Here is a 26,697-nt window from a genome sequence, read left to right as displayed (position 1 = left end):
ATTGTGCAGGATAAGAGAGATCCCTCAGAACACTTTTGTTTTGACGGTGATAACAACAAACCAGTATATCGAACATGTTTGAATCAATCGTGTTATTCCTCGTCCTCGTTGGACCATCCGTCCAAGGATCCTTGGTGACTGGAACAAACAAACCCAAGTTCCATCCCATGGGACTGATGGGACTTGGACGAGATGATACTGGCACTCAGGGTGGGACCTCTCAATCTGTGCGGTGCTACTCGGGTCCCAACCAGTCTGGACAACAAATTGAAATCAACCAACAGAATATTGAAGACCTGAGCACATTAAATTTTGACAACTTGGCTGCATCTTGTTGTTTCAACGGGGTCTGGTTGTTGTACGACGACAAAACATACAACCAAGGACACTTTGACGTAAGCTTAAACGCCAAATTCAAACACATACGACGGGAATAACAACATGTACGATTTCTTTTCCCTGGTAATTGAAATGATATCATTCATGGCTCCAATTTGGGCACACGATAGTTTCATTAATGGACGCCCCGTTATTTGTCCCATTTAGTCTACTACTTAGGTACCTAGAACACATTCCATTTTTCAGTGAAATGTCTGAAAAATGTGGAGCATATGGCATATTTAGCAAAACATCCCGAAGGCTTGTTAGACCTAAAAAAGTTAAAACCTTCATTTTCTTCCGTGCAACATGAGCGAAAGAAAAATTTAACACCAAGCCCCAGGTCATTCAAGTTTTTGGTAATAATATCAATTGAAACTTCTTTTTTCAGCTTCCCTTAAAACAGAGAAATTCATAGAGCATATCGAGAATATATTTCTGAATCAATAGGGAAATTATTTCTCGTATACTTTCCGAGGTACATATTGGTATAGTATGGTTCGAGTTGTAAAAAGTGTCAAAAAGGGATACTATTCATCATTTCACCCAATGCTACTCTTGTGTCCAAAAAACGGAAACGGAAACGAAAAGGTATTACAAAGCAGTCTTAAAGAAAAAGCAACTAAGCTTTAGGTGATTAATCTCAATTTTACCATTATTTCCGTTACATCCGTGAAATTTAGAGAGCAAATTTGCCGAGTGGAGAATAAAAGTTTGAAAAAGTGCACTTTGATTTTATAAACAACAATTTTTGGGGCCAACCTCTGATATGCTAGATAACACAAAACCTGCGTATATTGTTTTCCTTACCTATACTGGGATTGGAATCCCAGCACTTCAAGACGAAAATTTTATTCATTTTACTTAACTTTTATTTTCACATACTATTTGATCGGCCAACGTTGGCAGATCTGGCTAACCCTTTAATATTTCTGATCAGCCTTGTATATTTGTCAGGAAACTTGTTTTCCAAAAACTACCAAATCACTTCTATGTAATAATTTCATCAGCTAGACGTGCGATTTTGTAGAGCCCGGCTTTCAGTGGTTGGGGAGAAGGATTTTGCACAACTTTCGACACCACTTTTGCCGGCCTGGCGTCATCCGTCCGATATTCTGGAGCCCCTGATGGCTACAAATTCGATGTGCTCACCCTCTACGAAAGCAATTACTTCATGGGCAAAGAGCAGTACTTCTATGACGATGTCACCCAATTTGATTTTGACAATTTTGGCGAGTAAGTGAGAATGTTTAGCCTGAAAGTGAAGGCATGGATTGGATTACTTATCGTTCCCAACACTTTCTAGATCGGCCATTGTGAATGGTTGTTCATCGTGGACGCTCTATGCTGAGAAGAACTTCCAAGGAGATTCAATCTGCATTTATCCTGGAGATCAATCCAATTGTTATCCCGGATTTTTTGCCAATCCCATCGACTTGGGGTCCCTTGGGAATCGGGTGTCGAGTGCTAAGAGAGGATGCTATGCCACCGAAAAGCTCATCCCTCCAGGGATTTAACACCAACGCACCTTCGAAATGTGTAAAATATATTAATATTGCAACATTCACAACATGCTGGAAGTATTAAAGTTATTTTCAGGTGGCCCACGGGTACTCGTATACTGCATGGTTAGAGTGGAAAATGGCTTCCATGATTGTAACACGGTTTTGGTCAACAAAACCACATTTGGGAGGAACGCTCTCGAGATGCTTATTTAGTACGTCTCAGTCTCACTACAATTCTCCGTGGAATGGCCAAACACTTCACAAATGTCACAATATTCCCGGATTTGCCCTCGCACCCCACCGGATTTGGTGTGGACCACCTCGTCCGGAATGTCCATGGCCTGGGTTGGGCAATCCTCTGTGTCGTGGATATCAAACTCATCACAGATATCACAAAACAACCTCGGTGCCACTTGCCTTGAGCTCACGCCATTGAACATGAAAGCTGCCTCGGCCTCGGCATCAATGATCCCAGCTGACTCAAACAGTTCCAATTTGGTCTTGAGCTCGTCATTCTTCCTCTGCATATCCACAATGACCGAGTTGAGAAAGTCCACTTGGCCTTTGAGCTCGCCTTCAGGCATATCGGACGTGAAGCTCTTGGCCGGTGAAGGAGATCTCCGCCCAGATCGGGCTTCATAGGTGAGGGTCACCAATTGGGACTCTAGGTCCCGCTTTTCTTGTTCCACGATCATCAGATCTCGCCGATATGAATTGAGTTGTTGATTCTCGAGCTTCAGGGTCTCATATTGCTGCTTCTGGATCTTGAATTCCTCGAGTTTCTCTCTGAGTAGGTCCTTACTTTGTTGAACCACTTCATTGAGCTCAGCTCTTTCGGATTGTGACTCTTGTTCGGAGAAGGCTAGTTTCTGCTTGAGGTCCGCAACATCTCTCTTGAGGGCTTCATTCTGTTCTTCCAAACGATTGTTGTGTTGAGAGATCTTCTGTAAATCCTTGGACTTTGACCTGGCACAATCTCGCTCCGATTCGGCCTCGGCCAGGGCAATTTGGAGCTCGTCTACCCGGAGCCTTTCCTCATGAAGTGCCATTTCAACTTCCTTGAGGGCTTGGCCGTCCTGAGAGGATTTTTCCACCCTCTCACTCAGCTCTTTCTGTGTCTTCTCATAAGTCACTCTCATGGTCTGAACTTGGGATGTAAATTCTTTGACCTGCTTTTCCTTCTCAACAACCTTGATGGTGAGGTCCTCCTTTAGATGATTCATTTGATCGAAATCGGCTTGAAGGGTCTTAAGAGTGCTCTCCAGATCTCGTTTCTTCAACCGGAGTTCTTCATTCTCAACATTCAGTCTGCCAAGTTTGGCCTCATGAATCTTTGCCTCATCCACTTGAGAGGATGTGAGACTTGCGACTTGGGTTTGCATCCCCTCTAGCGTGGCTTTGAGGTCCAGAATCGCCCGATCCCGTTCTGATATTTGGTCTTGCAGAGTGTTGACCTCGGTTTTCCGTCCAATCTTCATATCATCCAACTTGGCATCATGATCAGCAATTGTTTTGGCCAAAGTTTCCGACAATTCCGAGATTTCTTGCTTGGCTTCCTCCACTTTCGAAACCAAAACTTCGACCTCGTCCTTGTGTTGTTCTTCGGTTTCTTTGAAACTGTTGTTGAAGCCCGCCTCTTTGACCTCCAAGTCGGTGTTGATATCCATGAGTTCCTCAGTTTTGGCCTGTAGCTCTTCCTTGACAAAATCGAGTTCCTCTTCCTTATTGGCAATATCTTCTCTCATTTTCTTCAGAAGGTCATCTTTCTTATAGATTTCTTCCTCATGCTTCGTCTTTAGGGTGTCCAATTGCTTGGCTAGCTTGTCTACTTGAAGGTCATACTCTACTTTGCTTCCACCCATGGATTCTTTGAGGTAAGTGATCTGTCCTTTGGTCTCCTCCTGTTGCTTGGTCAAAACGTCTAATTCTTTTTGAGCTTGTTCTTGAACAAACTTGAGCTCGGTCTGGAATTGATCCCTAGCTTTAGCATGCTCCTTGTTGACTTTCTCCAGCTCAATGGACTTCAATTCTAGCTCTTCTTTTGTGGCCTCTAATTCCTCCTCTTTCATCTTCAGATCATTGATGGCATCGACCAGTTCTTCAAGTTCATCTTCATGGCTTCGCTTAGATTTCTCTAAGGCTTGCTCAAGCTCCATCCGTTTGACTTTCTCTTCCTTCAATTCACTTTCCGCGCTTTGCAGTGCATTTTCTTTCACTTTGAAGTCATTTCCAAGGGCTTCCAATCTGTGCGTGATTTCGCTGATCTTGATCTTCGCCTCTTCTTCAGCCTCCGTGGCTTTTGCTCTGGCTTCTTCCGCTTCGCTTGCCATTTTCGCTTTTGCCGCTTTTGTGCCCTCTATGTCTTCTTGCAATTTCTTAATTTCTTTCTTGAACTCTTCTTCAACAGATGCCTTGGACTCCAGAACTTTCTGGAGTTCAATTTCTTTCGCCGTCACTTCTTTCGCTTTTTCATCTAAACTCTTTCGATATGTCTCTTTTTCTTCTTCTTGGACATGCTTGATTTGGTCCAGTTCCGCCTTCTTGGCATTAATCTCATCGTTCAAGGAAGTGATCTGAACATTCGAATCCAGAGATGTGTTTTGCATATCCTGGATGGATTTCTCTAAATGGATCTTCTCTCGAGCAAGCTCACTCAATTTTCCTTGAGACGTGGTCAGTTTCTGAGCGAAGTCCTTATTCAAGGCTTCCGCGGCGATTTTTCCTTTGGTCGCAATGTCAAGTTCCTGTTTCGTTGCTTCCAATTGCTTGGCTGTCTCCGTTAACTTGAGCAATTCATCCTGTAGAGCGGTGTTCTCGCGATTTTTCACGTTAAGGTTCGTTTCCAAATCCGCAACTTTCTGCTTTAATTCATTCAAAGTTTTGGAAGATTCATTGGTGGAAGACGACAGGCTTTCTTGTAAAGCCGAATACTTGGATTGCCAACTCTCAATCTCAATAACACGCTTGGCGATGTCTTCCCGCAGATTCTTGGCGAGTTGATCATGCTCGGTGGTTGTTGTTCTGATCTTGGAATTCAAATCTTTAATGACCTCCTCTTTTGATTTCTCGACCTTCTCTTTGGCAGCCTCGGTTTTTCTCAACTTCTCTTCCAACTCATGGATCGCCTTCTTGGATTCCCTTTGGGCAACATCCAATTTCTCGGCATTTTCAGCCTCCGTCTGATCAATAGCTACTTTCAAGTCCTTGAGCTGGCCAGTCATGGCGGCGAGATCTCCACGAAGCGTTTCCAATTCAAGATCCTTAGAATTGACTGTTCCACTCAATCGCTTGACTTCATCCGTGTTCGTTTGGGACGAGTCTTTCCAAACCATCAACTCTTTTTCAAGGCCTGCCTTGGCCAGATTGGCCTCTTCTAGTTCCTTCTGAACACTCCTCATCTCACCTTCAACGATACTTATTTTGGCAGAATCTTGTTCCAGGACTTTTACGGTTTTCATTATCTCCGCTAGTTTCGATTCCAGTTCAATGACTTGTTCCGATTTCTTCTGGAGTTCAATTTGAGTGTCAGATCCCGACTTGTCCAACTGAGCTTTGAGCGCGTCAATTTCCTTGGAGCGATTGGCCAATTGTTTCTCTGTCTCAACCTTTGAGGCTTGAATTTCCTTGAGATTGCTCTCCTTGATTTTGACCATATTGTTGGCGTCTTCCAGTTGAAGGTTGGCAGCCTTCAACTCCTGCCGAATTGAGGCCCCTTCTTGTTCAGCTTTGGAAACGTGCTCCTTCAGGGTTTGGTTCTCCAGGGTTCTCTCTTTGATGTCTTTTGCTTTGTCATCTAGAGTTGTTAGAAGCGTCTTGTTTCCACTTTCCAAGGAGGCAAACTTGTGTTTGAGCTCAATGAGTTCATTATCTTTCTCCGCGAGGTTCTTCTCAAGTTCATTAACTTGGGCTATGGTTGTGGTACTTTGGGATTTCAGACTCTCTTGCAAGGTGGCATGATTCTTTCGTTCGAATTCCACGTTGCTTTGAGCCTCTTCCAAGTCAGTTTTTAACCCTTCGATCTCGTCCTTCAGAAGCATCACTTGCTCTTCGGTTTCAAACACCTTATTCCCAGACTCCTCTTTGAAGACATCCAAACTCACTCGGGTCTCCTTTAGTTTCTCTTCCGAGGTCACAAGTTTGACCCTGAACAATTCAACCTCTTTAGCCTTGGCGTCAACTTTTTTCTTCTCTGCTTCAAGCTCTTCCTTGAGACTCTCGATGTCAATTTGGACGTCCACGCGATTCTTTTGCTCGGATCCAAGACGATCTTGAAGATCTTTGATTTTGGTCTCGAATTCAGCCTTGCCTCCGCTCCATTCAGCCTTGGCATTAAACTCGGCAGCAAGTTGTTCTTCCAAGCTCCGAATCTTCTCAATAAGTTCAGCCGAATTTCCAGCTTCGGTCTCGGTTCGCATAACAGTCTCCTCCTCCAACTTGAACTCGATGTCCTCACTCTTCTTCTTCTCATCCTCAAGTTTGTTCTTCAACCTCCGGATCTTCTCTTCGTATTGCTCCACGGCAGATTGGTAAGCCGCAGCCCGCTCATCTTGCTCGAACTTATAGTTTTCATACTCTTCCCGAAGCCTCGAGAGATTCTCTTCCGCTTCATCGGTTTGACTGGCCGCCTTCGCAATCTGAGCTCGTTCCAAATCCCGCTCTTTCAGCAGATTGTCAATCTTGTCCTCCTTCTCCTTCAAGGACATCTTAAGTCTTTCGGGGGCTAAAATAGAGGCTATGGACTTTTTCTTCACGGGCCCTTGAGCCTTGGAAACGGTTGAAACCACACTGGCCATGGAAATGTCTGACAAGTCCGAGCGCTCCCGGTTCAATTTCCGCGGCGTCAAATTGGAAGGCTGCCTTTGCATTCGATTCTTCGGGGACTTGCTGATCTTGTGCATTGGGGCAAATATCCCAAAGTTGGGTTGACATTGAAAGTAGCGTTTATCTCCCACCATGCCATCATTTTTGCCAATGGCCGAGTCCAGCTCAACGCCACCAAACTCTCCGGCTGCAAAATCCGTGGGTCCAATGTACCGGAGAGTTCCCGCTTTGGTCCCAGTGATGGCATTGCTCACAATGACTCGATCTCCAACTTTCAGGGGTCCCATTGAGGCTAAACTGATGGTTGAACCTGGAAACGAACGATAAGTCAACCAGCTGTTGGAATATGTTTTGTGATCAGAATTCGAAGCTTAAAAAACTCTTACCGGTAGGTGAAGGCGTTTCGGATTTGAGATTGGCTTGACTCTCGGACGGAGAAATTGAAGCTCGTCCCACTTTCGAAACCTTTCGAGGCGTGGTCAGACAAGAGGGCGGTCCACTGGCCAGCGGTTGACGGCTAAGCTTGGAAGCTCTGGAGAAGACGCCATGCATGGCCTCGCACTGCAACAAATTGATCTTCTCTTTTTAAGGTTTTTCTTCTACCATCGCATTTTTGGATTTGATTCGGATACTCATTTATGAAACTAAGCATGATGATCATTCAAAGTACGATGGCGATTTTTTTCTCATGGTTGATGTACTGGTTCAAAATGTATACCAGTACCTTGAAATAGGACACGCCTGCCACAGAGCCATCGTTTTTGCCAACGGGATCGTCCAGAAATACACCCGCCCATTCACCAGGGGCAAATTTGGTCTCGCCCAAAAATGCAATCTTGCCCGCTTTGGTTCCACCAACCCAGACCTGTGAAAAGGAAGGTAGTTATAAATTGGTCAAGTGCACAGGGATCGGTCAAAATGAAAGCCGAGTGGACGAGTGGACTCGGACTCGAATCCGGATTCGCCCCAGCACTACAAAATATGATTCGAGGATCGGAAAGTGAATTTTTCTTTTGTAAAGCTATTTCAATTTTTTAAATTTTTTTTTACGGACTCCCTTATCACTATTGGGAATATCATGCCCATCAATTCAAGATGGAAAATCTGTATTAATTCAGCAGATCAACGCGAACATATTGTCTATATATTACATTAGAAGGAAGGGTATTGAACAATGAAGAAGGCGAGTAAGAAGTTCTGAGTTTTGAGTTTCTCCTTTTTCAGAGAAGTTCATGCTTTTACCAAACAAAACAGGTCAATAACGGGGGCTCAAAATTCTATAGCCTCTGCAGGTTCAATTAAATTTTGAGCTTTTAACTGGATTTGGACCCAAAAACATGGTTTGCCAATGCGTCCTCCATTAAAAACCTCGAATTTTGATTAATATGGGGATAATTTAGAAAACAGAGACTTCGCAAAAGAAATATTTTTCAGATATTTAAACTTGAACATTAAGCCATTAAATTTTACAGTCACTATAACTCCAGGTCAATTTCGTCTACGCTTAAAAATGTTTCCCAAAAAATTTAAAGGATAAACATTCGATATTTAGCTTATAAAATTGAATATGAATATGCTTTTTACTACCTTTTGATTGTTCACGGCTTGGTTACTTCTTTGTCACAAAAATTAGTTAAAGTAAATGTGATCTTAATGTGGTCCAAGGAACTAAAACTGTATAAGAAAGGACTAATCAAAAAATGAAATAAACCACATTCATTTTTTACATAACTATTCTACCAAGGCAAGGATTTAAATAAAAATGAGTCAGGTCTCTCCGTACGCCTTGTTCCTGCTTAATACGAACAAGAATACTTTTCAATCGTGAGTGAAACTTGAAACTAACATAATTTGCTAAAAGCTCTTCTTTTGGGTATCATCAGTGCCGTTCAAATGATTAACACGGCACGGTTGTGCAATTCCAAGCAAGATGATCATTGGTATGTATTTCTCTCCTAACCCGATGGTTATCAAAACCATTTGATAACCCGTCTGTCTCCGCACTATCAGGCGCAACATAAACATGGGAAATGTGCTCCTATGTCAGGATTGTTTCAAGCCTCATTCCTCACCTTGTCACCGACTTTGAAGTCCTCTTCAACCGGTTGATCATGGTCTTTGTGCCCTCCAACACAACTGTGCGAGTGGGACACGGGCTTGGCAATTTTCGAGACCGGTCGCGGTAATTGGCTCATTTTGGCGACAAATCAATTCCACTCGCTCGCTCACTCACTCGTTCGCATTTGTGGCTCCTTGCCGTCACAGACTAGCAGGACTTATCATACATGTACACATATGTCAAGCCAAGACACGAACGGGTTCTTGGACATCAATGGACCTGAAAGGATAAGCAACAGTTTGGCTGAATGTCAATCATCATTTACATCAAGGCCTGTCTGGCTGCCTGGCTGCCTGGTTGGTTGCCTGACTGACTAACTGGAGGCTACATGTACATATGAGTATTTTGGTCTCTCTGTCTGTCCTCGTCTCTTCTCGGTTGAGTCATCATCGATTGAAGCATGAATGGCCACCGTCTTTTACTAATGTCAACCGACCTACAGCAGTATATACTGTACATAGTATAACCCAAAAGGCCCGGAAGGTGCCAGTCAAGCCAGGTTCAAAAGAACTGATCTCAACGGCCGTATTTGGAGGCAAATCATGATAGGCCTAGAGTGTCATGTTTGAATAGCGCCGCTGCAGCACTGGGTCGGCCTGACATCTGTCAAAAGGCATAATGAGGTCTTTTCCCATTATCTCAATGCTCATGAACGAGCATTGAAATCCTCAACCGAATAGGGGGAATGTGGGTTGCGTCTGTATTGACTGAGCCGTATTGTGGAAAAAGCAGACCAACAATATATCCTTGGATGCACCTAAATTCGAGGGGAGTTTCCTCAAATGCAAATTTTTCATCTCGACGGATTGGGATCGGGGGGCACTTTTTCAGGCCCCTGCTTCGTTTGAGCCTTAGACGAACGGGCCAGATTTATGCACATTCCATCTTCCCACTTGCCTTTTGGTCGAGCAATGTGTCAAGTAGATTTGAACGCAATCTGTGCGATAGTGTTTAAACAGACCATCAAATCTGACTTGTCTGAAAATTCATAGGCCAATGGATCAATTATCTTTGACCGCCTTAGGTCCAATGCTCGTGCATGTGCACATCAGCCATCTCGTACTCACATTTTTCCAAAGTCGAAAATTGAGCTGGAAGTAAGGACTAGTAAATGTTGCAATTTGGTTCCTCAAGTTGGAACTTTTTTTTTAAGGGAAGGAAATTGATTTTTATCTTTTATTGCCGGCAAGTTTTCCCTAAAATGAATAACATCACATGCCTCTTCTGTCGATAAACAGCGGTTATAATTCAACCAATTGGTGGGCTATAATTGTAACAAAAATACTCAGAATGAGCAAATCATCAGGGAAGGACACAAATAGATCTATCTGTTTCGTTTCTTGGCTCTCTAACTGGGGTTTCTCCACTCTCAACGTCCATTGAGCCTGGTTTCTCGTTTTTTTTTCTTGAATAGAACTAATGATAGCAAGGATGGGGCACTGAACTTCTTTCCTGGCCTTGGGGATTAACTGTTCCATTCCACTTTTAAATTTTTTTTCTTTGTTGTTTGGAGAGTCATAGAGATAAATTTGTCAAAAAATATCCCAAAAACATTCTATTTTAACTTATTTCTAAGCCCTTGCCGTTAACGTTTGAAGGTTTTTTGTTACTGACTAAGTAGAATGAATTCTTATGATCATGTATGGTGGATCCTTGGGTTGAGCGTGGGAGGATTTAAAAGGATCTTTTGCATCGGTGTCGGAAAACTCTCAAAGAAACCCGGCATTCATTTGGTTCGGATAGATTCCTTGGCCGGGTTAATTTTGAAAATGAGATCACTCGTGGTACAATCAAATGACAAACTCGAAATCCTGAGTTCGCAATCCCTTCAAACGAGTTATCTACCGCTGGTTATTGTTATTTGCTTCTAATACGTACTAAGACGCCACGATTCTTCGTCAAGACATTAGGAATGCGAATGGAGCTTGGTTTTCGCTACGCATGTCAACATTTCTCAAAGCATTCCAAGTGCTGCTATTGTCTTGTTGCGTTTCTTCCATTCAGGGTTGCCAAACAAAGCTTGGCTTAAGAAAAAAAAACGTTCCGCTCCAGATTTGGCCATTTCGACTGCTGTACACACATTATGTATACAGATGATTGTGATGTCATCTGTAGAAAATTCCATCGAGATGACTCATATTCAGCTGTTCCTGGCAAGTATTTCGAGACCACTAGTAGGTTCGAGTTTGGTAGGACCAAGATGATTTTCTTCCCTCAAATTCTCGTCGATGCTTTCCTGTGTTCCAATATTTATAGGTACTCAAAGGAGATCATTTCAAACTTTGTTGTCAATCATAACCTTCAGAACATGAAATACCCTCTTGAATGTAAAAGACCAAGTGAACACTTAAAACTTTCACGTGGGGGTTCGAATGGGTTAGGGAACGTTTTGTAAAAAAGGGGTTGAAAAGAAAGATTGCACTTTGAGTGCTCAGGGTTAGAGGGGTGAGCCTTGTCAGACTAAAGAGACCAGCCATCACATCATGTATTCATTTTGCCAAGCAGAAGTGTCGTGCCCAATGTCAGAAGGATGTCTAAAAAGTTCCTTCAGAAAGGTCAGGGAGAAGGATCAAACCCAGGTCCTCTAACCATATATATTTACGTCTCTCACTTTAAATTTGATTTGCGAGGAAAAATTAGGAATTAAATCTGACAGAATAAAAATTATTATATGGTAGAGTGGTTAGGACAGTTTTCTAGCATAAGAGAGGTCCCCGGTTCGATTCGCCTCGCTGACCTAGCCCAGGGCAACTTTCGTCGCCAGCCAAATCCACACCCTCAGACGGAGAACAATGACACTGTAAATCAGAAATGTATTCCGATTATACGAGGACTTACTTCGTTTGCGGGACGAGGCTAGATATTCCGACATGTGCACCCCAAATACGAAAAAATCTTTACAATCGGCATTTTTGTATATGGACTCCTTTTAGCTAAAGTGCTAATGAACTAATCGGATGTCAGAAGTTTAGAGATTGTGTGTGAGCCTAATTTGCATGTCAGTACCCTTCAAGGAGTCCTCACCTTGTTAACATTAGTCAAACCAGGAAAAAGATCAGGTTTAATCATACCTCCAAAACCAGAACACACAAGCCAATATTAGACCTAAATTCAGCTTCGATGAGTAAATACTAAATAGTATTCCTTCCTTATACTTCAATTCTAGAAGAAAGTAGAGGGAGGCATTCTCGATTGAGAAGATCGTCAAAGATTGAACTTGTAGAAAATGAAACATTGATAGTGGTTCGGAAAATGATGAACGTCGGGTAATGAAAACAGAGGCGTGGAACATGACCAATAACAAATATCGGATCACTTAGGCCTTGTGATGATTAGGGACGGGCAAATTGTGTAAAAAGAATATTTGTCACCAAAGTCCACTTTTTACACACTTGCACTTTTCACCTTTATTTGCACCTTTTGACTTATATTTTGCACTTTTATTGGCACATTTGGTCTATGAATGTTCATTTTGGTTGAAATCAGAACTTTCTTCAAGTTAAAATAGATTTCAAAGTTTCAGATCAAAATCAAAGGCTGCGCCAAATTAAAGATATGACATGCTGAATTTTGAAAAAAATGACGTCAAAGATTTAATCGCGCAGGCGCAAAGTAGTTCGCTTTTGGTTCAGAAACAAAGGAGAACAGAAATGAAACAAGCCAATTTCAAGTCAAGAGACAGGCTCAGCCGGGCGCTAAGATAGTTAAGCAGCCCAAAAAACGCAACGTAGCTGCCTTTCTTACATCCTCCAGGCTAACTGTGTGATCTTTTTGAGGAAGAAAAATTTAAACTTTTCTTCACTTAAATCAATGTTGCAGATCTATTGTTGGGAAAAGAGAAAAACAAGCAAGGGGGAAGCATTCCTCGACCCAATAAAAAAACAAATAACTGTCAATTTGGTCCACAATCGAGGCAAAATTCGTTTTCTAAGAACGCATTTTTCAAATTCGTACTACTGTGAAAAAAAAAGATTTGAATATCCCTTCTTTTTGGACTTTATTTGCACCTTTCGTTACATTTTTTTACCTTTTATGCACCTTTTTCTGCACACTTTGGGCTTATTTTTTTTCACCTTTTTGTCACAAAAAGGCTTTACTATTTTGCACATTTTGCACTTCCCTAGTGATGATGTATTTGATATCAAGGCTACTGCTCGAACTGGCAACAGAACATTTTGCCACCGCATATCCACTTTTGAGTCTTACGTACTTCTGAGTACTTGTACTACACATATTGATAGTTCAACACCATGTGATTAACCGTCCGACGAGAATGTGGACAAGACACACCGTATCTGGCGTTCATTCCGCCCACGCTTTTACAACGACAGTTCAAGAAACACTGGAGGAGCATAAAAATATAACAGGAAAAAAATGAAAACAAAACCTACCGGAGTGTGACACATGCTCCCAATTGGGAGCAAAGTCAGGCACCATCAAGATGAATCAGTATGATCGGTCAGTTGGTACGGAATCGTGTCATTCCTGATCAGAACATTAAATGACGCATCTTGGTTGGATCTACAACTGAACAGACCCGATTTGATTCCCTCTTTGTGTTATCAGGCCACCACAAAGCAAGTGGACACGTCGTCTCATTAGCATTCATCTTCATTGACTTGATAACTACGGCCAATGGCTAGTTTTGATATCAAACTTTGAATTGTCTTCTCATCCGAGAGGCGATTCCCGAGAAGAATGGCACATAAAGGGCTGGATTTTGGTAATGGTGAGACCGAAGATGTTTGGAAGATCTTATCCAGTTTGTATTTTTATGACGATGTCTCCATCGCCAAAGATGGCTATCCATCACAAGCTATCTCTACGTCTATGTTCATTCTATCTTCTTTGGATGTGATAAAATACACTCACACACACTCACACTCACTCACTCAGCTGAGTTATTCACTTACTCTCTCTTTCGCAAAACGAAGATCTGCGAAATTGCGTCGCCAAATTTAATCTCCCTCAGTATTCTTCCAACCATTGCGAGAAAGGGCTCGAGTTCAATCATCCCGGGAGATTTCAATAACTCATTGGAGAGAAGAATGCGATCCCGTAGCCCTAATCTGAATCACCACAGACGGTATCTGTTTAAGGCATGCATGGCATCTGCAATTCCAAAAGGGCGAACACACATAAAGTGTGCTTGTGTGTACATACTGTTCATCCCGCATTACAATTAACTCGTTGCAAATGTGGAACGACGTCAAAGTTAAGTGATGGCTTCTTCGATTGCCTGGATGGCTCAGCCTCAGTTTCGGAGCTATGATATTTTTAGACATCAAACAACAAGGAGAGTGAATGGTTCAGCAATGTAACGAAATAGATAAAAATAAAATATTCATGAAAATACAAACATCTAGCTAAACCAGCACACACTGTACAGTAAGCTTGAACATATTGATAGCTTTTCTCTTTTTCATATCATTTCACAAACTATTTCTGTCCGACCAATCTCCTCTACTTATCTTAATTTTCCACTATTCACAATTCAACCACTTTACTTAACCTTAACACTAAAAACTTCACGAGAATCAACGTAAAACATTTTTTCAACACTGGAACAGTTCCTTCCTTGATATTGAATTGCCGTCATTTCCTTCATTAACAGCTTCTTAAGTTCCCGGATTAAAAGAAGGTCTCAAAAGGATTGGTTGACTCCAATTTTACGCCCTGAGGGGCTTAGTGAGAATGCATTCATCCGCATTGTCGCTGCATCACTGCAGATTCATGGTAGCCATGATCTTCATCTTGAATGCATTCAGTCTTTTTTATGCACAAAAACCGAAGTTTAACCGTTGGATGAGTCTCACGATTCCGAATAGCTCGTATCTACGAAATGTGCCCATTGACACAAGATCTCCAGATCTGTTCCGAGTTCGAGATAGACTACAAATCCAGAGAATTCCACTCTCGTGGAAAGAATCGCCGTCTCGTTATTTCTGATGACTTTTAGCCAATGCTCAGCCACTCTGTTTAAGGCAAGGCAAGCCTTTTAAGTCGAGCTTTGCCATAATCGAAGGCGAATCTTAAAAGGATTAAAACCATCATTAGTTGAATCAGAGTGTCGTCCTCATTTGTGGCCATCTGAGGGAGAACATACTCGTATGAGTTGGTGCAAGCAAATCGATCCTCTCAACACCATGATCAGCATCATGATCATGATCATCATTTCATTCTCGAACCATTCACGCAAGTGTGTGACAGATTTAGTCCGAGGATATAAGAGCTAAGAGGCTGAAATCTATTTTTAATCGATTGGTTCTCAAACGTTAAGTGATGCCAATCCCATTGGCTTGTACAGTGTACGAAGAATCTCTTGGGCAAAGCAAATTTTCACAATCATTGTAACTACGTGGCATCATTAGTTGAGCTATAACTTGGATCAAATTAGTGGGGGGACGATCTTGAAAAAATATATTCTAGTTACCTTTTATAACCTCAAGGCTGATAAATATACTCAGTGTTGCCAAAATCGACTTTTGACGTTTTTCGGGCGAGCTTGTTGCGGAATATTTTGGGTATGGTTAACTTGACATTATTCGGTCCGGAAGCAATTGAGTTTAGATTCAGTAAAAGAGGATTGGTCATTTTCTCTTGGTTATGAACTCAAAGAAGAAATAAAGGGACAATGAAAACCATGAATGCCTTGAAACTAAAGCGTGAAATTTCAACCCATGCGATTTGGATGGCGAAAGGGAGACAAGTTTCTTTTTAAAGGGTGGGGGGACCTAAGGTTTGTAATTGGATTTGAAAGATTATGGACTTTTTGTTCCGCTCATAAGTTTCGGAATAAATGAAATAACAATTCATCCATGAATCAAAATAGGTAGACACACGTGGGCAGAGAGTCGTGTAAGAACCAGGATCAGGAGCAGACAAATAAAAACACTGGAATGGACTTTGTCGAGCTTGAAGTTATGGTGGTGACTAAAAAATGAACCGTTTTCTCCCATACTTCTGCCATCCACCGACTGCCTGGGCAGTAATTATGGAATTTATGAAAAATGAATGCCCCTTAACCTTTTGGCACTTCCAAAAAGCTCTGGGCACGAACGTTAATGAAAAAACCAAAGAGATCGATCACCTTTTGGCATATTTCAACCGAAATGAATACGTTCATTAACATAATTGGCCCCTATGCAACGTAATCAAAGCTTACCACAAGTGTTTATGCTGGCCACAACAAATGCATTCCTGGAGACAAAAAGGTCATTTCCATGATTCACTTCAACCAATGAAACCCAATCTCATTTCAAAAGCCCTATGAGTAAATAAAGCATCACAAAATTCGCTTTACAAAAAAAAGTCCAGACTCTGACCGAAGAAAACCAAAATGGGACTATGGGACTTGAATTATGTTCATCATGCAAAAGTTTAAGCTTCCAAGAAGATCGAGTTTCATACTTTCTTATCCTTAATAGCGAATATTTCCGTGGCTTATCCCCTTGACCGCTTTGCCTTGTGCCTCAACCAATCTAATCTGAGTTGAGAATTTCGGTCAACGCAGAATTTAATTGGTTCTTGGAAGGGGTTAAGCGGATAAGCCACGAAAATAGCAGCTAATATTTCCTTTAGAGGAAACGTTCAACTGTTCGTTTCTTGCAGACTTTCCAACAAAATATCATGACGCCCAAATTGCCTTTGAAATAATGTGTATATCATGGTAATTCGAGCGCTTTGTCACTTTTTAATTGTGAGACATGATCAATAAACTTGGAGGTTGGTTCGGGAAATAGCCACCTCCGAACTGGAATTGGGGCGGAAATGTTTTAGAGATACGGGTAAGAGTAATTGAATCGGCCCACTCTTAGTCGAGTTTTTTCTTGCCTCAAATTATTGCCCTTCACCGTTGACCAAAACAACTCAACAATTGATTGCTAGTGGGCCGAAAAACAGCTGGATGCTGCGTGTTTAATTTCATGAACTTCAACGAATATGGTCGAGTAAAAAGAGCATGACAATAAACTCGGGCTCGAATTGCAGCAGAGAAAACAAATTCCGGGAATAAAGTGCATTATGGCATTCCACGTTTGGCCTCGACTAAATTTATAAATCGGTAGAACAACTAGCATGCAAATAAAAATATTCTATACGCTGATGGCTAACGATCATCGTCAAGGGTAGCTGATTACAAATACCAATAGTCTCAAGGGTTATTGCCAAACCCCTAGCTATTAGTAACAAGAGCCGAATAAAGCATAATTCTAATTTTGTCTCAAGTGTAATGTATGAAAAGGGACCAAATGCCATTGTTTCTCTGCTATTCATCTGGAAAACCCAATATAACCAGAGGAGGCCTCGGTAAGTACTGTAAATAAAGTTATTCCGTTTTGTTATGACTGAAACCGGATATCGTGGAAATGCGTCTCGAGAATTGGATTTATGAACGGTTTCAAAGTTCATGGGCTGACGTTAAAACGACGTTTACTGTCACTTGAGATAGCAGGATGCACATGCTTGATATTTTATGAGGTAAAACGATAGGGGGCCATCATCATCGTTCCCCCTGATGACGAAGAACAACAACAGAATCAACTTAGATTGAAATTTTGAAGTGCCTTTGTGTTTCTAAAAGCACGGCAAAGCACTTGACACGCACGCATTGATGAAATGCATTTATTCATGTGTCATTTGCAGGATTTAAGATGGCTTACAGGTCCACTGTTATTGAGGTTTCGGCCTGACCTCTTGGGTAATGTGGTCTACATATTTTCACAATGCATTGGATTCCGATGGCGTGACCAAGGCAAATATCCAAAGAAGAGATCTCTGAAGGATTCTTTTGTCATTTTTTGGCACTGCAGGAAATGCAATCTCTAATCACCCATTCAGGAGGGCTCGTGAGCCAACCAAGTCTTGGCAGCATGGGTATGCCCGACCAAATTTGCAATGTCTATTACCAGCATTCTGAATTCCCTTTTGGAATTGAAACAAAAACAAGATTCCCGTTCACGAGGACAAGTTCAAAATCACGACCCGATCCAAGTTGCGCCACCTTCGAACCAATGCCAAAAGAACCATCCAGAACGGGACTCACTCATACTTGAAATGTGGGACAAACATCTCTTTGGTTCTTCAGATTTGACCACACAATAGGGCATGAACAACATCTTAAAAAAAAGATTATCTTCCTCGAGTGGGCAAAAACACCATTGCCAATCTCTCAAGTGTTGCCGCTTCGTGCGAATGTCTTCCAGCCACGTCATGGTAGCTTTGAGTCATCGACATCTCAATTTCAAACTTGGGTTCATTCGAGTCTCATCATAGCCATCAATGGCAAAGGGGGTTCCGCTCACGGTAATGATAATCGAAGGGCTGGCTTGACAGTTCATTTACATCTTACACGAACAACTGCTTACTGACAACGATTGTGGTTACGCTTTGATGGGAGCCATTCCAGCCAATTGAAGTGTGTCAAGCCACTACTAAGACACTCAAGGGGGTCATTGCAGCTACGCAGCGAGAGATGGAAAAGCAATTACATACTTGGCCCGAGCTCAAAACCCTATTAGAGAACGATGTCATTCTCAAAACAGCCTGGTTCATCTGGTTGAATGGGGAGGTTGTGTGTGTGTGTGCTGAATAACATCGAACCGAAGTCGTTAAGGGTCTTTTGCGACACCCATCCATCATTGCGGTAAGGTATGTAGCGCCATCAAAGAACGACCTTGAGGAAGGACACAATTGGATCTTTGGCAGAATCTGTTCAAACTTCAGCCAACGTTGATGAACTTCAGAATATACGATGCACTAGGACGATCCGCCATTACTAATCAGACAATCATCGGAATTCTTTCCTTGACACGAGGGTACTCTTTCCAAGACTTCCAAGTGACCAGACCTGGAGTAGAGCTGTGGAAGAATAACCACAGCTAACCAAGGGGACTGGATGTTTCAAGCCAGATCATCAGAACATGAGCTCAGAGTACAAAGCAGCACGAGATGAACCCAGTCAGGCCCTCCCAAGGCCTATGTACCATAAGTCAGCAGCACTTTGGAGGCATTTTCCGTGTAACCTTGACTTTGAAAATGGCAACAATTAGACTTCTGGACTGATTTGAAAATTGAGATGGACAAGTTTCATCATCATCACCTATCTACGTATCTCATTGGTGGTTTGTCATCAAGAAATCTACGGCTCTTGCGGAGTCGACGACTTCAATGAAGGTTTGGCTGGTGATAATGTTGATTTTTGGTCACAAAAAGCATACATGGGAAGGATCAAATCCAACTGTGAACCATCCAAAACCATCAGTTTTCTTTGATACTGCCGAAAAAGAGCAATCTTGCAACGCCCATTTGCAGTAAGCAAATGAGAAATGACTACAAGAACTCAGAGGACCGTCGAGCCCCTAAGAAAGAGGCCTCCCCAGACCGCCTCTTATCGGTAGTATAAAACCCAAATGAACTTTTTACAATCGGACTCGAGGCCCATTAGATTTCGTCGCTCAGCACGGCAAATAACCACTAGGGGATACCTATGAATGTCGTTATGGTCTTGGCCCATTATCACTCAAGTCAAATTCATATGTCTCCCCCTCTAGCTTCCTTCATACATATTCATTTTTCATCAGGTCAGATAAAATTCTTCAAGTGTCTCTTAAATAACCATCCCGTACACCCATCATTCCTCATGCAAGACTCACAACAATTTGTTATGAAAGAGCAAAATTGAATTTTTGAGTCCATCCTTGTGACTTGTGTGGGCGAGGCGGCTCCGAACCACCCTCAAAACCCAACCTGATCGTTCTAGAATCTAGAATGGTGCTCTCATGTGTGTGTGTGAGTCAAAGTGTGCAAGTGTTCATCTGTCACAAACGAACTGTCTCTTCTACACAAAGGACATCGGAGAATCTGGGTTGGAATTAGTTCGGCCACAAGTTGGGGAGACCAGCTTGAAATCACCCCCATTCCACACAAGAAGAAGAGGTCCCTCCACCTGTTAAGAGGTCTCGAAGCCATCCCCCGTGCTAAATCTAAGCCGCCTCAAAGCTATTCTGCTTAAGCAGTGGCCAGAAGACGCAACACTCGCACACATGTGTGAGTGAGATGGTCGTTGGTGGTGGCTGGTGTTGTTAGTTTTGAGTCGGAGTGACCTTGAGCGCAACAGACAAGCCGTTTTAGATCTGAGGCAATCTCGATTAAGGCCTCCCATGAATACCCAAGAGCAGAAGACTCTAATGGCGTCGTGACAGTATGGGACTGTTTATTTAGACCACAACGAGTCTTATCTGATTGGTTATGGCACAGAGAATATTTTAGGATTCGGTGTTCGATATACCTGATGAGAATAAAATTAGATTTTGCTTGATGAGTTAACAAGTACAAGAAGTTGGCATGCCACAGTTAATTCACAACACAAGTCTGCTCTTTCCAAGCAGAGAGAGAGAGGCACTTTTGGTTAGCAGGAAGGGGAGTAGGCCACCAGTCTTCTTCATAGATTCTTCTTAATAAGTGGACGACGGATAAGAAAATCACATTCACACTCAAAACATTGAAATGGCAAGATGTGGAAATAATGGACAGGAAACCCACCATGGAGGGAGCCGCGGGAAGGGAAGGTGTTGAGGGAGCAAACATTGACACTTTCTCTCTTCTTCATTGATTATTCCTCGTTGTATTCCTCGTTTTCGTCAAAGAGGGGTTCGCGACTCAACCGATGAAGACGGGCAAAGATTCCATGCTTGGGCTCACATTGAAAGTACAACGTACCACCCACGGAGCCATTGTTTTTGCCCATAGGTTTCTCGAGGTGAACCCCGGCAACTTCTCCGCTGGCAAAATGAACACCTCCAATGAAGGCGATTCGTCCATGTTTGTCCCCATCCACCCAAACTTGCTGGCCAACCATCAAGTTGGAAGTGTCTTCATTTAGTACTCGATCGGACACTGAAGGTCTTCGAAGGCCAGCTTCGCTAAGTCGTCGACGCTCGACCTCGTGGGTGTCCACATCGGAAGAAGGTCGGCGTCCAACCTCTTCTTTTTGCACTGTGGTGTTGCTACCGCGTCTGAGATTGCTAATCCCTTCGGAGGGTCGACGATAGTTATTGTTGACAGGAGACTCTGACGACCGGCGATAGTTTGCGTTGTATCCATTGGTATTTTCAGAGGGCCGCCTATCGCCCAAACGTGGACTACGCGTACCTGTTCCAAATCCTTCTGAAGGTCGCCGTATTCCGTTTCCGTTCTTGTTAAGGGTCGACGTTGGTCGGGCGGAGAAGGTTCTATTTCCCAATTGATCGATGGAGCCGGAAGGCCTTCTTGAAGAAGACCCTCCTTCCATGCTCAGTCTCCGTGCTTCTTGAGCAAGTTTGGTCATTTCAGGGTCTTTTTCAATTCTCACGTCACCTCCCGTGATGTAGGATCTATTGAATAACAATCAAGAACCAATCAAGCTTCATTCAGATTTCAACACTTTCGCCTGATCGGAGGAAAAGCTTACCTTGACGTGCGTGGGGAAGCCAACGGGGATCGACCTGGTGTTCGGCGACCCAAAGGACTTTGGCCCATGCTTCCTCGTCTCTCGGGAACACTCAAGCTGGTTCTGCGGGGCTCGACCGCAGCACTTCCCCTCCGCACCATGGGATCAGGGCTATTTCGGTTCACACTGGATCTCCGCATTTCAGGCGTGACAGCACGAGGACTAATAGAACTTCTTTCCACACTGCCTCTTCTCTCTGATGTGGAACCCCTTCGGGATCCTCCCCCACTGCCCACACTTCCTCGTCGCATTCCAACTGGAGCGTCCACAATTTCATAGCCATATTTCCTGACCTGGGCTAGTACATCCTCAGCCCCTTCAATGGGCCCACGGGTGAGTCGGAACAAACGAGAAAACACTCCATAGTAAGGCTCACATTGGAAATATCGGGTTTTCCCGACAGATCCGTCATTCTTGCCAATCGGCTCATCCAAAACCACTCCGGCCCAGTCTCCCGGACCGAACTTGGTCTCGCCAATGTACTGAATACGTCCAGGCTTCACTCCATCCACATACACTCGGACACCGACGATGAACGAATCGGTGTCCTCTGTTAGGATTTGAGCAGCAGAGGGCCTTCGATTGACCCCAGCCTCAGAAAGACGTCGGGCGAGGTTATCTCCCATTAATTCTTGTTGGGTGGATTGTCTCCTTGGGTGGGGAAGCACACCCCCTCCCAGGGATCCGGCTGTATCATTTCTGTGCAACATGTTACTGCCTGGAGACACTGATCTTTCTCCACCGACGTCTGAACTGATTCTGCGAGCTTGACGCAACAGGCTATCCATTTGGTCGTCCGGAAGATTCGTCATTCCGAGTGGAGGGCGAGTGTGAATAAGTGATGTGTGAGTGCGTGTGTGAGTGTGTATGTATGTGTGTGTGTGTATGTATATGTGCGTGAGGAGTGGATGCAGCCAAGCACTACTGGTGTGTTCAAGACTTAACTCCAACGGTGGTATGCACTTCAAGCTTCGATCAAGGATCAAGGAAGAAGGGGAACTCCAACCGTTCTACTATGAGTAACAGAGATGATAACGCTCCCCCAAGTTTTCGAGTTCAGCGGTCGTCTTGATTGAATTCGTTCAACAATTCTTCCACGAAATGAAATTGAGGGTGGGTAAAAGAATGCCTCGCTGATCATCCAATTGCCGCAGTTTTGGGTCAAGTTATGAATGTTTCACTTTCCAGGAATGTGACATGGGATTCTCATTAAGGCCACTCAAGCAAAACAAAGTCAACGATACTCAATATGGAGATGATGGGTCCGTTCCTACTCAAGCTCAAAATCGACTGACAGAGCATAAAATCTTGTGATGAAAAGATTTGAAGTGTGGAGGTTGGAAGAGGTGGCTGGTAAAGTTATTTTTCTCCAATCATGTGCGATCATTCTCATACGTGGGATCCACCGAGCACTAATATTCGGGGGCGTTCTCGTCTCTCGGCGTACTGAAGAACCATGTCTTGGGGCACAATTAACTAGCTTTTCCACTCCTATCATGGTTGACTCGCCCCAGAGGCTTTCAGTTTCACCCACTGAGATTTTCTTCTCGATCTCTCTCTCGGTTGGTCATCTTTAGAGGGCAGGATTGTAAGTGATTGGGTATTTTACATTAAACCAGGCCGTTATGAAGAACACAGGGTTTCACATCAAAAGTCGAGATCTTAAATTTTCTTTGTCTTCCCAATAATATTGAAGCGCGATAGATTTCCCGTATGGGTAATCAACAGTAATAATTTGACCCGTTTGATACTTCAAATCTTTCAATATTCAAAGCAACTTACAATCTAAAACATAATCTCGAAATCGCTATCTTTTTTCTTTCAATACCCACGTTATAATTAAGCTAGCCTATTCATTGGGCAAGCCACAATGGTATTGACCTGGTGTTACTTCCATTGAACCAACATCAAACCTTTCCCCTAGTAATTAAGTGTGCACGCTTAATTTCTTGCTCTAACTAGTCATCAGCCGTTCGGAACCTTCAAGTTTTTCCAGAAACTTCTTACATTGAGCTCGCATTGTGGCAAACGACAGCTTTTTGGCAAGAGCCGCCAACACCGACAACATCACTACCAACAACAGGAGCAATGGATATTGCGTGGGCAATTCCTTGGCTTGATCCATTGGCGCCCGGGCTTGATTGTTATAAGATGATAGCCAGAGGAGTAAATCCTGATTGGCGAGCGAACAAAATGTTCAAGAGCCTCGAGAGTCATTAATAGATGACGAAATCGTGGGTGAAAACCTGAACCGACGAGCCAGACAGAACGAAGTCAGAAGGGTACTTTGGAAAACACGATGGCCTATCTCTATCCTGGCTTTATGGACTTACCATTCCATTGTTTTCTTTGTTGAGAGTCAAAACATTGGTTTAAGAGTTGAAGCCACCATGATGCCTAGATAGTGTATGAATTAACCTGGCCTAGCAGCCTTCAGGTCAAAATGATTTGGCCTGTAAGAATGAATCTGGTTCCTAATCAGGAGATTCGTACATCGATTGTTGCCCAAACGGGCTATCATTGCCATCTGAGAGTTCAAATGTTGCCTTTGAGGGCTCGTCATGTCAACTGCCAGAGGGTCTTAGTGGACGAATGATTTTCTCATGTGCAGTTTTTTTTAACCTTGCTGTTATTCCAATTCAGCCTTACAATACTGTCATTGCTGGGGCTCTTCAAACTGGTTTTGAAGTGGTAGATTTAGCTCGAATGTCATGTGAATATCTGGTTTAAACACCTGTTCCAACCCATTTTGTCATTCTCATCTATTGGAGCGAAAAGCCACTAAACCGCGACAAAAATTAATGGTGTTTATTTGAGCGAGTATGAAGTGAAACATCTGGTTTCTAAATTTCCATGTGGTTATGAACACATTCACACACGCCGACTCGATTAGTGAACGACATAAAGTTGCCAAAACAGACATTGGGGCCCACATTACTTTAATTGGAAAACAACCCAACAGGGTGGAAATTTATTCATCGAGCACAATGAACTTTGTATTTTTGAGTATTGTCCTAGCAATTCTAAGTAGATGCAAACTTGATTCAAGTACTAATATCTTCGGGCAGAAACCAGTTTCGCCTCACGTTTTACGTTGTTTCACTTTCAACATTCATGTCACGATGATACCTATTTTATAAATATCCCACCCTGTTCATGGCTTTGAAATTGTCAATATATAAAAGCAATAACAGCTTACGAGTAAACTTATTTATAACACCATTACATCTACCATTTTCCAAAAAAATCGGATGGATTAAGCAAGTTAAAAAAAACTTGACATTTTTTAACGAAATTCCAGATCAATCCTAAAGTCAAGTGCAAAATAAATCCCCCAACTCTACACAGTTCGTTGACGGATCACATATCATTTTGATGTAAAAACAAATTCATGTTGAAGGAGTAAAACAAATATGTTCCCCATTCGAAGCGTCAGCTGACAAACTAGATTTATAATATTATTCATTATTTTAGACCTATAACTCAAATAGTTGGAACTACTACTGGAGCATATAACATTTCAGCAATAGTTAAAACTAGCCTCCGCTTCAGTTTACTCTTTCTTTGCTGCTATCATTATGCTTCAAAGGTGAAAAGTCACCCTGTCTGTCTCTGTAGATCCCACGTTTATTCCTCCGTATTTATACATTACGTCAGGCGGGATCCAATGAGCTCGAAGAACACCTAAATTAATTGCCACATGGCTTTCGTGGGGTAACACAGCTCCCCATTCACACGATCGAGGTCATCATGTCTATATCAAGGGCTTATTACAAACTACCAATATCAAATCCACAGGTGTTAAGGCTTGGGTTCTCACATCTTTGTGTCGGAAAAAAACCAACTCCCAAGGTTGTATCCAAATCAACCCCAAATCTTGAAGCCGAAAAAAAACATTTCGTCGGCCCCCTCCCCCCCCCCCCCGAGTTCAGATTGTTCACATTCAAAGTAGTCAGAAGACTATGGCTCAGGATGCTCGCGGTAATAAGTCACTCCCACGCGAAAATGACTCTCTTAAAAATTGTATGGGCTGCCAACTGCGATATTCAAAACACTTTGTATGCATAATGCAAGTAATTTAAATGACCGGCCCAACAAGAGATTAGGATCATATAAAACAAAAATAATTGGAAGCAAAACATTCAAACAATTTTTGATGTCGCTCAAACAAGCCCAAAGGTGCAAAACAATTCTGAACCCTTTTTCCGACTTTTTAACACCTATTGGAAAGTTAAACCAACAATATTGTAGTCCTTCGCGGTATGGAGATGATTTTATAAATATTTTTATATTTCATAAATCCATCCCTAATGAGTTCAATCAATCTGGAAATGGATACCGTCACAGATTCGAAGTCAAACTATCTGTAAGCCTAAATCATCAATACAAAATCGGTTAATATATTATAACCAATTAAGCGTGAAGACTACTAATATTTTATGCTTGAAAAAACGAAATCTGGGTTTGTTGAAAACAGGAAAAATTTGTATGGACACAGTGTCTATCGTCAATAAAATTGCAAAGACAGTTGCTGGTACTTCTCGTGAGTCACTTAAAAAACAAAGTAAAAAAAACGCGTTTAGCCAACTTTCATCGAGGCCCTCGGACTCAATCGCAAATCCACAACAAGAGAGATACAATCATCGACCACCAACCATTTTGGATCGGCGTCATGCCAAATTTCGACCCTCATTGATTCCCTTTTGGACTGAGGTTTACACTATGGATCTTCAGGTCTTTCTATGGGATCTAAAGAAATCGCCATTTCCTTATCAAATACGCAATCCGACATTCTGTAGTTCAGAATGATATCTCGCCCCCAAAAATGACAAGGCTCACTCGCTCACTCATTTTTCGGGGTGGATTCATGTGTCATCTACTATCTGGCCCATCCCTATTACGAAGTTGAGGAAAACCTCATTTGGCACTTCATGGCCCATTTCGTTCCACGCCTATGACCAAATTTCCCTTTTATGGTACGTCAAGAAGTGATTCAATGACCAAATATGGCTCTGTTAAGTCTTAGGAAAGTTCTTCTCGTTGGTCAAACGAACACCTGCTCACTTCTAACAAAGGATCTATTTTGGTCCACATGTGCCAGTTTCACTTTTTGGCGCGTTGACGAGTTTGGTGATGGCAATCGAGGAAATGGGATGCGTTCCTTACCTTGGACTTGCGGTATGAGCTCTTATGTTCCATATTTGGGTCTCACTTGTCCTTGTAATGTACCCAGCCTCGCACTTGAGCAATCTTTAAACCCTCTTCGTGAGAAGTCCTGATTTCGCCCACTGTCAACAACATTCGCGCAATCCCTTCCTGCATGCATCCAAGCAATCCTGCCGAGTCCAACGCTGCTCAAGCATGGCATGCCAAGTCAGCTGGGGAAT

General features: G+C 42.7%; 2 protein-coding genes across 3 annotated transcripts; one reads left to right on the top strand and one right to left on the bottom strand.

The window, feature by feature from the left end:
* On the top strand, positions 1-1,981 carry LOC131880395 (uncharacterized). The gene is made up of 3 exons (XM_059227023.1): positions 1-395; positions 1,409-1,614; positions 1,685-1,981. Exons 1-3 carry the CDS (start codon positions 75-77, stop codon positions 1,893-1,895), a joined length of 738 nt encoding a protein of 245 aa, XP_059083006.1. The 5' UTR covers positions 1-74; the 3' UTR covers positions 1,896-1,981.
* LOC131880388 (CAP-Gly domain-containing linker protein 1-like) lies at positions 1,908-26,697 on the bottom strand. 2 transcript variants are annotated; one of them, XM_059227014.1, is made up of 5 exons: positions 26,477-26,697; positions 8,777-9,042; positions 7,429-7,569; positions 7,091-7,265; positions 1,908-7,014 (listed from the first exon to the last, which is right to left on the bottom strand). In XM_059227014.1, the coding sequence occupies exons 2-5, from the start codon at positions 8,897-8,899 to the stop codon at positions 2,093-2,095; spliced, it is 5,361 nt and encodes a 1,786-aa protein (XP_059082997.1). In that variant the 5' UTR covers positions 8,900-9,042; positions 26,477-26,697; the 3' UTR covers positions 1,908-2,092. The 2 variants fall into 2 exon arrangements, with proteins under 2 accessions (XP_059082997.1, XP_059082998.1); XM_059227015.1 differs by lacking the exons at positions 8,777-9,042; positions 26,477-26,697 and adding exons at positions 20,666-21,194; positions 21,272-22,756.

Source organism: Tigriopus californicus, chromosome 5 (genome assembly GCF_007210705.1).
Source record: "Tigriopus californicus strain San Diego chromosome 5, Tcal_SD_v2.1, whole genome shotgun sequence".
Lineage (NCBI taxonomy): Eukaryota > Metazoa > Arthropoda > Copepoda > Harpacticoida > Harpacticidae > Tigriopus > Tigriopus californicus.
Note: the sequence above shows the minus strand (reverse complement) of the source record. Positions and strands in the feature narration are given on the sequence as shown.

Bases quoted from the DNA above. Each gene is read 5' to 3' on its own strand.
- LOC131880395 (XM_059227023.1), top strand. From the start codon at position 75: ATGTTTGAATCAATCGTGTTATTCCTCGTCCTCGTTGGACCATCCGTC. The intron at 396-1,408 runs GTAAGCTTAAAC...GCGATTTTGTAG, and splicing joins ACAACCAAGGACACTTTGAC to AGCCCGGCTTTCAGTGGTTG. The intron at 1,615-1,684 runs GTAAGTGAGAAT...AACACTTTCTAG, and splicing joins GATTTTGACAATTTTGGCGA to ATCGGCCATTGTGAATGGTT.
- LOC131880388 (XM_059227015.1), bottom strand. From the start codon at position 22,122: ATGACGAATCTTCCGGACGACCAAATGGATAGCCTGTTGCGTCAAGCT. The intron at 21,195-21,271 runs GTAAGCTTTTCC...GTTATTCAATAG, and splicing joins GCTTCCCCACGCACGTCAAG to ATCCTACATCACGGGAGGTG. The intron at 7,266-7,428 runs GTACTGGTATAC...AATTTGTTGCAG, and splicing joins CAGGCGTGTCCTATTTCAAG to TGCGAGGCCATGCATGGCGT.